Source organism: Macrotis lagotis, chromosome 4 (genome assembly GCF_037893015.1).
Source record: "Macrotis lagotis isolate mMagLag1 chromosome 4, bilby.v1.9.chrom.fasta, whole genome shotgun sequence".
Taxonomy (NCBI): Eukaryota; Metazoa; Chordata; class Mammalia; order Peramelemorphia; family Peramelidae; genus Macrotis; species Macrotis lagotis.
Window position 1 is genome coordinate 270,970,845 of NC_133661.1, and position 13,827 is coordinate 270,984,671.

Below are 13,827 nucleotides of genomic sequence, written 5' to 3' on the forward strand. Positions count from 1 at the left end.
AAAATCAGTAGAACATAGACTCATTTTGTGATCAAAATATAAATGGTTCAGATGTTGTACATCACTGATTTTCCTTGTCTCAATCCCTCCCTCCCACCCCACCCCCCAACATAAATAACATTACAAAATGATGGATGTTCCTAAGGATTTTTTTCTTTTCAAAGATTTAGTTTTTTAAATTACTTTCCCCCCACCCACCCCGGCCCCCCCTGCAAACTACCTCTGGGCTTGTAACACAGCAGCATGAATTGGACAAGACTGGGTAAAAGCATGAATTTCCAATGGATGGACAGCTGGACATGGCTTCTTGTTATCTGGTGTAGGGATGGGTAATATTGAATATTTTCAAGGTGGAGTTTGGTGAAACTGCTACTTGCTTTGCTTTAGGTTTTGACTATTATATTTCTATCAGGGCAACCTAAGAGTGCATGAGATTTTATTGGTTATTTTGATTGATTCTTTAACTTTCAGTTCACTAAAAACCTAAGCCTTTTTCATATAAACTATTGTCTAATCACTTCCTCCTATTCTTAACTTACACAACTGATTTTTTAAAAGTTAATGTAGGATTTTACATTTATCTCTGTCCAATTTCATCTCACTTAGTCTACAGATATTATTAAGCATATGGGTCCTTGTGGAATGAAGTTAGATAAGACATGATCATTGAACTTATGGACTTTACAGTCTATAATAGTAACTGATAGTTAATAATAATATTTTACCTTCTGAGATCCCTTCCAGCTCTTGATCAGTGAATCTGTGAATCCCATTTGACCCTCCCAAAGTTTTGTGAGGTTGGCATTACAGATATTATTTTCTGAGACTCAGGTAAAATTAGGTAATTTGCCCATGGTCACTTAGCTAATAGTGTCAGAAGTAGGATTTAATATAGGTTGCTCATAACTCTTGGATTTACCATTTTTCTACTATATTGTGATGGCTCCATATAGTAGATAACATCTGTTGTTTTTTAGGATTTACAAAGCTTTCATTTATTATTTTAGTTTAATTCTTTTAACAGTGCTATGAATTAAGTACTACAGTCATTATCCTCATTTATGGCTGAGGAAATTGTAGTTGGGATATTTACTTCTGTTTATCCATAAGATTATCTGTCGCATCATTCTTGCAAGATTATGATTTTTTATTTGTTTTTTTTTTTGGTAAGGCAGGGGGTTAAGTGGCTTGCCCAAGGCCACACAGCTAGGTAATTATTAAGTGTCTTGAAATCAGATTTGAACCCAGGTACTCCTGACTCCAGGGCCAGTGCTCTATCCACTGTGCCACCTAGCCACTCTGACTTTTTTTATCCTAATTATAACCATATCTCTTAACTATTGCATCCAACTTCATACCATCTACAGATATGATAAGCAGCCTTCATTGCAGTCATTGATAATAAACACATTTTACTGACTTTGGGCCAGGCACTGCCCTAAAGCCCTGAGAATAGAAAGACAAAAATGAAATAGTTCCTGCCCTCAAGGAGCTTATATTCTATTAGAGAAGACAAAATGCACATCTTTAAAAATATAGAAATCTGTTTTTAAAATACAAGGTAGTTTAGGAAGGGAGGGTAGTAGAGTTTAGAGAATCAGAACAACTTCATATATAAGGCAGTGCTTGAGCTGAGTCTTAACTGAAGGAAGAGATTCAGAAAGACTGAGATGAGGAGAGAACATGCTCTAAGTACTAGGAATAGTGAATACAGAAGTATGTGGAATGGTGGTGGGTATTGTCTACAACAAACCACAAGAAAGAGAATTTGGCAAGCTATAGAGAGTGAGAAAGAGATTAAGACACTGCAAAAGTAGGTTGAGGTTATGTTAAAGAAATGCTAAGTGGAAAAGTTTGTATTTAATCCTAAGGCAGTAAGGTAGCAGTAAATGTGATTTTTGATTTTCACTTACTTTGCAATGAAAATCCCCTTGGCTCCTGATGGAAAATTGATAGGAATGGTAAGAGACTTGAGGTAGAGAGACAAATTAGAAGGCTGTTGCATAAGTTCAGTTAAGAGATACAAGCTAGGATAGAAGCTTGTATGAGTAATGATAAGAGGGCAAATGTGAGAGTTTGTTGAGATAAAAATAACATTTGGAGATGTGTAGTGAAGAGTCGGATAATGAGGTTATTAGCATGAGAGACTGGAAAGAAGGTAGTGTCTTCAATAGAATTGGGAGAGTTTGGGAGAAGAGGGCTAGGTTGGGTTGAGGGTGGAGAAGGTAATGAATTCAGTTTTAGGAATGTTTAGTTTGATGTTGCCTACAGAACATGCACTTTGAAATACTTAGTAGGCAACTGGAAATAGTGAACAGGAGAGGAACTAGGTCTAGATATACAGATCTAAGAATCATCTTCAGAGAGGTGATAATTACACTAGTAGGAGCTCTTTGTAGCCTCAAGGCTAGCAAAATGTCTGGCATATAGTTAAAATAAATGCTTTTTAACTGATTGGTGAGGTTACCAAATGACATAGTGTAGTTAGAGGGGGCCTCCAGGACAGAATTTTAGCAATATTTCTATGGTTAGAGTGTGTGATGTATGGATCATGAACCTACAAAATAACAGATCTTTTCAGATGTATAGGAGGACAATTAGGAGAAAGTGCCATGAAAGTTCAGAAAAGAGAGTGTATCCAGGATCAGAATCAACTCTGGAATTGTATATGGTCACTGTAGATAACCTAACCTACATTTTAGTGGACCCAGTGAACTAACTCACTCTCTCTCTCTCTCTCTCTCTCTCTCTCTCTCTCTCTCTCTCTCTCGCTACATATGTGGATATACATAAACATGCATACATTTGTATCTTTCATATATACATATAGTATAGAAGTAACATACATTTTTAGTGTATCCATTTGAGTGACTTTCAGCAAGTAGTCAGTGGTGAAATTACAACATGATCAGTGAAAGGACATCAGGTTTGGATTTTGACAAAACATGATCTTGATAGAGGGCCAAGGGATTTGAGAGTAGAGAACAGAATGGAATTGAATTAGTTAAGCACATGGTAAGGATTGGGAAAGAAGGAGGGTGATGACCTCAAAGAGTACTGAGGGGAGATGAATTGGACATTGCAGTAAGTGTAAAAAATAGGCTTTTGCATGCTAATTTTGTTTGATTAATTATAAGAATAATACTACCTTTATAGTTGTTTCTAGTAGGTACGTGGTACAGGGGATAGAATGCCAGGCCTTCAGTCAGGAAAACTATCTGAGTCCAAATCCAGTCTCAGACACTTACTTAACTGTATGACCCTGGACAAGTCACTTCATCCTGTTTACCTCAATTCCTCATTTGTAAAATGATCTAAACCAGTTCAGTTTCTCTCCCAAGAAAACCTCAGATGGGGTCATCAAGAGGTGGCCACAATTAACTGAACAAGTTGTTTCTGCATATATTATTTCATTTGTGCCTTGTGAGGTAAAGACAGGACAATATAGTGTTATCTCTTTTATTGATGTGGAAATTGAGCATCAAATAAATTTTCCATGCTCTCATGGCTTATAAAGTAGCAGATCTGGAATTTTAACTTAGATGTTTGGATTACTAGTCCAATGTCATTTCCCTTATACTACATGATGATAATTATTACTTTTTATTAGAAAGCAGTTATATATTCATCTTTGCATATACTTTTACTTTTTTCTTTTAATATTTTTAGGGGAAATATTTCTTGGAAGATCCTACAGGAACAGTGCAACTGAATCTTAGTAAAGCCATATCCTTTATGTATAAAGAAGCAATATTTTTTCAGAGGAACTTATTGATGAATTGCGAAAATTAATTATATATTTCTTCCACAGAAAGACCTCTCTGGATAATCAGTATAAGTTCTATAGAAAAAGAGAATAAAATCATTTTGTCCACAGATATAGCAAGATATCATATTATATGCTTTATAACCCTATAATTTTTCTGGGGAAACTGAACAAGTTAATCTGAAATGAATTCTATTTATCATCCTGAAAAGGCAAGACTTCTTAGGATGTGGTACCAAATGCACACATATAATTTTCTTTGACTGTGGTTTATCCACAATTATGAATTTGACATGTATCTGAAATTAGTTTGATTACACTTGTGTTGAGACCATAGTTATATCTCCATTAGTGATGCCTTTATTAGTTGAGAAGACATGGCATAATAGACTGGCTTTGGAGCAAGGGACACCTGCACAGTTCATTTACATCTCTAATGATAATTTTTCACATTGGAAGTTCCCTGGGAAAATCATAAGTTCTGATTCACCATCACCCCAAAGAGAGATTTGGTTATTTTTCTGAACTAATGAATACCAGTTTCATAGTGGTTTATATACAGACTCCTGCTTTGTCTTGGCAGAAGGTAAGTAAAAAGTGTACTTTTTTTCTCCTGACTATTCTAGGTGGATTAAATTAAGAAAGCATCATAAAATAGTTTGAATAAGAAAAAATAAGAATCTGGGGAACTTGAACTCAAGTAAATAATGTGTAAATTTTGATTTCATTAGGGTCATATCACAAAATATTGATAATATTTTGTTGGTCTGAATATAAGTATATATATAGAGTGTATACATACATATAGTATGTATACTATATTTTTCTCCAGTTTTGGGGGGGGGGGGTGAGGGATGAGGCAATCGGCATTAAGTGACTTATCCAGGGTCACACAGCTATTAAGTGTCAAGTGTCTAAGGCCATATTTGAACTTCCAACTTCCTGGGCCAGTATTTTATCCACTGCCCCATCTGTTTCTTCCAAAATTTAACTTATTCAAACTTCCATTGCTCCAAGGGCATATGCTCTCTTGTCTGTGCTTTGATATGTAGATGACAACAATCACTCTCTTCTGCCCTGGAGCTATGAGGAGGGGCCCTGCTATCCTATGGAAGGCCAAACTACAACCTGGATCTGAGTGTGGGCAAATAGCAGAGTACTGCCCCAGGGAGAGCAGAGAGATTTTTACTCTGTCTCCCCTGACCACCTTACCCTCTGTGGGCTATACTCTGAAGGTGCAGGCTGGTTTCCCCAGATTCCCGCTGCAGTTTCTTGCCATGGGGCTGCTCTGAGGCTGGTGCTCCTCATTCCACACTCATTCTGGTGTAGCAGAGTTCTCTCACAACCTGGTCAAGCTGTTGCCAGTGATCCCTGAGCTGGGCTGAGCTGAGCTGCAGCCATGAGTTTTTTCCAACCCTGGTCCTGGTGAAACACACCTTTTCTGCAGAGCTTCTAAGTTATCTTGGATTGGGAAAATGTATCACTGAGCCCCTCTCTGGGTTCTGCCCTTCTGAATTTCAGCTAGAGTCATAATTTGTTGACTTCCTGGAGTTTGGGGGGGAAGAGGTTCTGGGAAATGCTGCCTTCATGCTGCCATCTTGGCTCTGCCACCCTGAGAGGGGTTTCTTAAAGGGTTTAAAATCTGGAAAGATCCAGGGGAAAAAAGGAACTATTAATTGGATTTCACTCTCTTTCACATTCCAGTTTTCTTTCATGTAAATGTTCAGCATCCTCTGAGAAGCTGGATCTAGTATGACTTCTGGTTGCTTACCTGCTTGTTCTGGTCTTTACAACTTCCAAGGCTGGTTTGGGCCTGGGTAACAAAAGTACAGGTTTGTCCCTAGTTGAAGTTCCCTAGTTGAAGCAGTAGACTGCTCCTATTATTCTGTCAACTGGGTGATTTACCCAGCAAAATCTATATAATCCTGTGAGGGTAAAATGGGTCTTTAATAGAATGTAGAACTTCCAGGCACTCTGATAAAAATCTAGAATTGAATGAAAACTTTGAAGGATTCAGAAGAGGCATAATTTCAGCATAATTTACCAATTTGAACAGTTGGAAGGGACTATATTTTACAAGGATGAAGTTTTATATTCTAACAAGGGGAATAGAAACAATTGTCCCCTCAGAACCCTGATGTCATTGACTGTTACAGAGGAAATAGAAAGGAAACACATTTCTCAAGCTGCATGTGACATCTTTTAAAAACCTGATCAACAATGTATAGCATGGAAACAATGTAATTGTAAATTGTAAAATTCACAAAACAATTTAAAAAAAACTGATCAAGTATTAGGGCATAAAAACCTCATAATTAGTGCAGGAATGCAAAAATATTAAGTGCCTCCTTTATTGACCACAGTACAATAAAAATATATCCAGTAAAGGTCCATTGAAAGGATTCAAAGTTATTCTGAACTCTTTTGTAGTGGCAAAGAAATAGAAACTGAGGGAATGTCCATCAATTGGGGAATCGCTTAACAAACTGTAGTATATGTATGTGATGGAACACTATTGTTCTATTAGAAATCAGGAGGGATAGGAATTCAGGGAAGCCTGGAGGGATTTGCATGAACTGATGCTGAGTGAGATGAGCAGAACCAGAAGAACATTGTACACCCTAACAGCAACATGGGAGTAATGATCAGCCTTAATGGACTTGGCTCATACCAACAGGGCAACACTCAGGCACAATTCTGAGTTATCTGTGATGGAGAATGCCATCTGTATCCTTGAGGAAGAATTGTGAAGTTTGAACAAAGACCAAAGACTATTACCCTTAATTTAAAAAAAAACTTTTTGTCTTATAATGTAATTCTGCTATATCTCATACTATGTTTCTTCCTTAAGGATATGATTTCTCTTTCATCACATTCAACTTAGATCAATGCATGCATACTATGGCAATGATGTAAAGACTAACAAACTACCTTCTGTGGGGGGGTGAGGGGAGGGAAGTAAGATTGGGGGGAAAATTGTAAAACTCTAAATAAAACTGTTCTAAATTTTAAAAAAAATTAACAAATACCCTCTTGGTTTTCTAAAAAAATAAACCTATAAAATTTAAAAACAAAGTTATTCTGAAAAAGAAGAGAATAAAGCTAAAAACAAAAAAATCATTGAATTAATAAATAAAACTAAACCTTTTTTGGAAATCAATGAAATAGGTAAAACCATGAGCTGATATGATTTTTAAAAAGTAAAAAGAAATTGCCAGTATCAGAAATGAAAAAGAATTCACAACAAATGGAGACAGAATTAGAAGAAATTTTTAGAAACTGTTTTCTCCAACACTGCTAATAAAACTATCAACTTAAATGGTGAATCATTGCAAATATCTAAAATTACCAGAATATCAGAACAAGAAAGAGAATTTAAATAACAATCTAAGAAAAACAAACTTATTGAGCCGTAGATGAACTCCAAAAGAAGAAAACCCTAGGAGCAATATTTGCAGGCAAATTTTACCAAAATCAAAGAAATCGATTCTCTAATGGATTGAGTGCTAGATGTGGAATCAGAAAGATCTGAGTTCAGTTTCACTTATGTTCAGCCCACTGTTGAGGGGCAAGTTATTTGACTTCTAAGTTTCAGTTACTTTCTTCAGAACTGCTGTCATATCAGCTGCCTTGGTGAAAGGTATTCCCAAACCAATGAATTCACAGACTGGTCTCCAACTTCTGATATATACTAGACCCTCTCATTGGCCATCTGCAGTTCTTACTCTATATGTATTGATGTATTAGATCAATGGACTGACCTTCCAACTCTGTTCCATTGTCTAGACAATAGGCATTTAAGTGCAGACTTTATTACAAGTCACTGTGCCAGGCATCAGAGCTGCAAAAACAAATGAAAAATAATCCTGAATAAGCCTAAAGAAAGAAAATCTAACTGTTAATTAGGGGTGGGAGATAAGTCAGTGTAGGATGATTTAAGAAGACTAATAAATAAGAAGATCAAAAAAGGCTTCTGGTTCATAAAACTGCCTTGGTGGAATATAAGAAACTACTCAAGATTTTTCTAGCCAGGGAGTGACCTAGTGCTTTAGGAAGGTTATTTTGGCAACTATATGGAGAATAGGTGAGAATGCCAAACTGGGAGGCAGTTGCAGTAGTTCATATGAGATTTGATGAGAACCTGAACTTAGAATGGTGGTCTGATAAAAGCTGTGAGACAAATTGTGAAGGTAGAAAATTGACAATACTTGGTGATTGATTTTTGGTCAGTAGTAAAGAAAAGAGCTGATGGTGACTTTTTTAAGATTGTTTTTGCATATGACCAGAAGGATGTTGGTTCCTTTTAAAGAAATTTGGAAGAGGATGGAACTTGAGGGGCGGGTGACAGGTTCTATTTTGAATATATTGAATATGAAATGTCATTGAGACATGCAGGTAGGATTCAGCAGTCAGTGATATAGGGCTGGAGCTCAGCAGAACTATTAGGGCTAGATGTATAGATTTGTGGGGTGTCATCTGCATAAAAATGATTATTGAACTGATGGGAGACTATGAGATCATGGAGAAAGCCTGAAGAAAGAAGACACAACACAAATTGGTGCCTTTGCAGTGGCTGTTCTTCCATGCCTAGAATGGACTAATTCTGCAACTTCACTCACAGAATTCCTGACTTCCTTCAAGATATAGTTTAAGCACCACCTTCTACTCTAAGCCTTCCTTGATCTTCTGAATTGCTAGTGCCTCCCCTAACTATTCTGTATTTTATTCCCATTTATTTATTAAATTTGTACTGTTTATGTGTGTACATATGTGTGTGAATCTTTACATATGTACCATGTTGTCTTTTCCCCCCAGTAGATTACAAACTCCTTTAAAGTAAAGATTGTTTCATTTTTTTCTTTATATTTTCAGTGCCTGACACAGCAGGTTCTCAGCAAATGCTTATTGATTAATTGATTGATTGAACAAAAAATACTAAGTAGGAACTGTCAAATTGTAGGAAGACCAAAAAAAAAATCAGTGCCATTAAAAACCAAGAGAAGAATAACCAAGATGGGGTTAGTCAGCAGTGACAGAAGAATCAAATTGCAGTAATCTTTGATAGGGCAGTTTCAAATGAGGTATGGGATTTGAGAGCAGATTCTAAAAGACTGAGAAGTGAGTAGGAGTTGAGAAATAGAGATAGAGTGCATATAGATTTTTTTAGAAGTGTGTCTATGAAAAAGAAAATAGATATAGGATAATAACTTGAAAAGATTGCAGGATAAGATAAAGAGCTTTTCCCCTTAAAAATGTTACATTGTATTTCTGGAGGGAAATAATAATTATTATTAGAATGAGAGCTAACACTTACATAGAACTTACCATATACCAAATATCCTCTCATTTGCTCCTCTGAACAAATTTGAAAGATAGTGCTTTTATTAGCCAATGAGGAAACTGAAGCAAACAGTTTGCCCAAGCTCATACAGCTGTGTATTTCAGTCTTTGACGCTGGATCTCAAATCAGGTCTTCCTGACTCTGGTCCAGCATCCTATACACTGTGCCACTCAGCTGCCTGAATCCTCTTTTACGTTGAAGACAAGCCAACAAACATTTATGTTTGTTTTTCTGACACTCCATATGTATTAGGCATAGTGAGAAGCACTAGGAATGCAAAAACAAGCAGAGTGAAATAGGAAGCCTTCCCTCAAGGAACATACATTCTTTTTGTTTGTTTTTTGTTTTCTACAAGGCAGTGGGGGTTAAGTGACATGCCTATGGTCACACAGCTAGGTAATTATTAAGTGTCTGAGACCAGATTTGAACTCAGCTCCTCCTGAATCCAGGGCTAGTGCTCTATCCACTGTGCCACCTAGCTGCCCCAGGAATGTACATTCTAATGGGGGAAGACACCTAAAAAGAACCTGAAATAAGGAAGGGAGAGGTTGCTAAGCTGGGTATACCAGGCTCTGTGGGGGAAAGTACAGCCTGGAGAGGAAGGAAAACCTAGTTGGCTTGGATCTTAAGCATGTAGACCAGCTTTATTTTAATTTTATTTTTTTCCAATTTGAATACAGCTGATTGTGTCTGCTTAATATAACCTTTTTCAGGTTGGTTTGAAGATCAGATTTTTCATGTTAATGCCTTTGGATTTCCTCCCATTGAACCTTCCAGCACTACCAGGTAATAATTTATTTTTTGACCCATCTGCAACTATGTGGATTTTATAAATTTGGCACTAGCAAATGTGAGGCACGATATTATCAGACATATTACCATTACCTTTGTAGTAGGTATGTAAGGTTAGCACCTGGTACAAAAGTCTTTGGATCCAGTGAACTTGAGTTCTAGCATTATTTCTGCCTCCTAACTTTGTCATCTTGGGTAGTCATTTAATGCCTTTGGGCCTGTTTCTGCATCTTTGAGAAAAGGAAGTTAAACTTACTTAGTTTCGTTTCAGAGATAATTCCTAAAAACTTCTGGACCCCAGCTTTGTTTTTTTTTATTTGTAAAAGGGACATAAAAATACTTATCCTACATACTTTAGGGGATTGAGAGGATCAAATGAGGTGATAAATGTGAATATAGCCTTGAAAAGTATAAGTTGTTACGAAAAGGTAAAGTAGTATCATTATTATTGTGGCATTTATCTCAGAGGGTAGTTGTGAGGATAAAATGAGAAAATAAATACCAAGTGCTTTGCTGACTTTTAAGTGTTATAGAAGTGTCTACTTTTAACATTATTGAAATTATTATTGTATTGATTACCTAGCTGTGTGACCTTAGGCAAGTCACTTAACCCCATTAAATAAAATTTTTTTAAAAATAGTATATATTTACAGCCAGAGCCCTCATTTTACTCAGAGGAAGTCAGATGTAACCTTTATAGGAGGTTTCTTGTAGTCTTTTAGTGGTTAGAGTGGTAGAGAGGCATTTAAAAAGAAAGTACTTGCATTGGGGAGAATACTATGCATTCAGAAAACCTGAAGCATAGATAAGCATTGTGACAAGCATAGATAAATATAAAGTGGAGACTAATGGAGTAAAGGAAACATCCAGACAAAATGATCTGTGAAAATTTGAGCAGGGAGAGAATGCTTTCATTTAAGAGTGGGGATAGAGAATAACACCCAGGAAGACATTTCATAGAGTATTTGGTAACAGAGGTGAGGAAAAATTTGAAATGAAGAGGGCGTATATCCCAATTGTGGGAGATTATATCAATAAACAGATAATGAACCAAAGAATGAGACTTAAGAAAGAATGGTGGACAGCAATTTCAGAGAAATCACATGAAGGGAAAGTGTTGAGGAGTAGAATGTGAGCAACTGTACTAAAAGTTGCATAAAACTGAAGAGGATGATAACAAATAAGGGAAATTGAAAGGCAATATAGTACAGTTGGAAAAGTCATCAAGAGAATTATGTTGGTAGCCTGCTTGAGATATTTACTATCTTTATGACTGGGCTAGTCATCTTTCATATACTGACTTTCCTTCCCTGCAAAAGGAAAGGATTATTGTGAGGAAAGTGGTTTGTAATTTTTGAAGTGTGGCATTATATACTATGTGAACTATGAATGATAAAGATTACTAAGAAAAAGCTATCATTAAAAGATCTTTGGCCACCTTTGAGAACCAGGTTCATTAGAATAGTAGAGTCAAAAGTTAGATTTTAAACGGTTGAAGAGTTAAATAAGCAAGGGGGCAACTAGGTGGCACAGTGGGTAGATCATGGGCCCTGGAGTCAGGAGGACCTAAGTCCAAATCCAGCCTCAGACTTAATTATCTAGCTGTGTGACCTTGGGCAGGTCATTTAACCCCATTTCCTTGCAAAACAAACCAAAAAAGAGTAAGTAATGAAAGATTGAAGATAAGGCATAAGTTCTCTCCTTAATCATGAAAAGTTAAAGGAATAGCAGAATCAAAAAGATTTTTAAATTAGAGGAGAAGCCTGATCATATTTGTAGGCATTAGAAAGGAGCTAAGAGAAAAAGAGAAACTAAACATGTCAAAAAGGAAATGTAATGGGAGAAAGAAAAAGGAGAGGAGGAATAGGCCAAGATATTTCATATAATAAGATTTTTCTTTATTACAATGAGCTATTGCAATGATATGGAAAGGGCAAGGGGGAGTGAGGGAATCCTTGCTCTCATCAGAGGTGGCTCAGAGAGGAAACAGCATATATACTCAACAGGGTATAGACATCTGTAGTAAGGAGACAAGGGAGACGGGGGAAGGGGGGGATGTGAGTGATGGAGGAGAGGATGGACCATGGGGGGGAGAGTGGTTAGATATAACACATTTTCTTTTTTGCTTTTTGCAAGGGGCTGGGGTTGTATGGCCTATGACCATAGGGCCAGGTACATGCTGGGCCTAAGGGGTGTTATGTGGGCTCGGGGCCTCTTGGCCCCAGGGCCGAGGATCTGTCTGCTGTGCCACTCAGCTACCCTACAGCAGAGACAGTGAAAGGAGATAGAAGCTATAGTACATGGTAGTGGAGAAGTATGAATGGAGGGAGTTGCAATCAGCAGTGGCAACAGTGGGAAAATATGGAAGTAACTTTTGATAGACTTATCATAAAGAATGTGATCCACCCACGACAAAGTTGGTGGTGTTGGAACACAGACTGAAGCACAATTTTTTATTATTTTGGGGTGGGTGGCAAGGCAAATGGGGCTGGGTGGCTTGCCTGGGGCCACACAGCTGGGTGATTGTTGGGTGTCTGAGGCCGGATTTGGACCCAGGTGCTCCTGGCCCAAGGGCCAGTGCTCTTGTCTGCCACCCAGCCACCCGCCCCTACTACTACTACTACTACTACTACTATTATTATTATTATTATTATCATTGTTATTATTATCATTGTTATTGTTATTACTATTACTATTTTATTTTATTTTATTTTGGGTCTTTTTTTGGTTTTTAGTGGTTTTTTTGCAGGGCAATGGGGTTGGGGTGACTTGCACAGGGTCACACAGCTGGGTGATTGTTGGGTGTCTTGGGCTGGATTTGGGCTCAGATGCTCCTGGCTCCAGGGCCGGTGCTCCATCCACTGTGCCACCTGGCCATACCTACAATTATTATTGTTATATTTTTAATTTTAATTTTTTTTTGCAAGGCAAATGGGGTTAAGTGGCTTGCCCAAGACCACACAGCTAGGTAATTATTAAGTGTCTGAGACTGGATTTGAACCCAGGTACTCCTGACTCTGGGGTCGGTGCTTTATCCACTGCGCCACCTAGCTGCCCCTTAATTTGAATTTGAATTTTTTTCTCTCCCCTTTATCACTCATGTGGGTCTATATTTTTTGGGGGGGTATTATGTTTACTCTTACACAAGAATATTTTAGTAATGTATAAAAAACATTATTTGGTGGCCTTGGGCAAGCCACTTAACCCCATTTGCCTTGCAAAAACCTAAAAAAACCCGAAAACATTATTTGTACAAAATAAGAATAAATAAATGATAATTTAAAAAAAGGAAGTGCAAGGTTAATGAGTCAAGCTGTTAAATAAGCTGTTAGAAAGAGGGGTGGCCTCATCTTCCTGAGACAAGAGCAGAGAAAAGTTTAGGGTTTGATCTAGAGAAGTTTTGCAATACAGAATAGAGGAAGAAACAAAACTCATGCTTGCCACTTTTTTTTTTTGCTTAAAGATTTTATTTATTTTGAGTTTTAGAATTTTTCTCCTAATCTTACTTCCTTCCCCCCACCCCCACAGAAGGCAATTTGCCCATCTTTACATTGTTTCCATGATATACATTGATCCAAAATGAATGTGATGAGAGAAAAATTGTATCCTAAAGGAAGAAACAAAGTATAAGAGATAGAAAGATCAAACAATAAGATATCTTTTTTCCCCCTAAATTAAAGTTAATAGCCCTTTGTCTTTGTTCCAACTCCACAGTTCTTTATCTAAGTATACAGATGATATTCCCCATTGCAGACAGCCCCAAATTGTCCCTGATTGTTGCACTGATGGAATGAGCAAGTCCATCAAGGTTGATCATTGCCCCCATGTTCATGCCACTTTTTAAATGATACTTTTCTCTTTTATCTCTCAACTTAAATGTATACTCTTATATTTCAAAATTATTTTATTCCTTTTGAAACTAGCATAG

At 37.1% G+C, this 13,827-nt stretch overlaps 1 protein-coding gene across 4 annotated transcripts in view; it reads left to right on the forward strand.

The window, feature by feature from the left end:
- Positions 1–13,827, forward strand: part of POLE2 (DNA polymerase epsilon 2, accessory subunit) — a 56,205-nt gene that overhangs the window by 21,758 nt on the left and 20,620 nt on the right. For all 4 annotated transcript variants that reach the window (XM_074236016.1, XM_074236015.1, XM_074236017.1 and 1 more), the window contains 3 exons: positions 3,670–3,725; positions 4,303–4,352; positions 9,821–9,893. In XM_074236016.1, the coding sequence (XP_074092117.1) occupies positions 3,670–3,725; positions 4,303–4,352; positions 9,821–9,893 (179 nt within the window). The remainder of the gene's footprint in view (positions 1–3,669; positions 3,726–4,302; positions 4,353–9,820; positions 9,894–13,827) is intronic.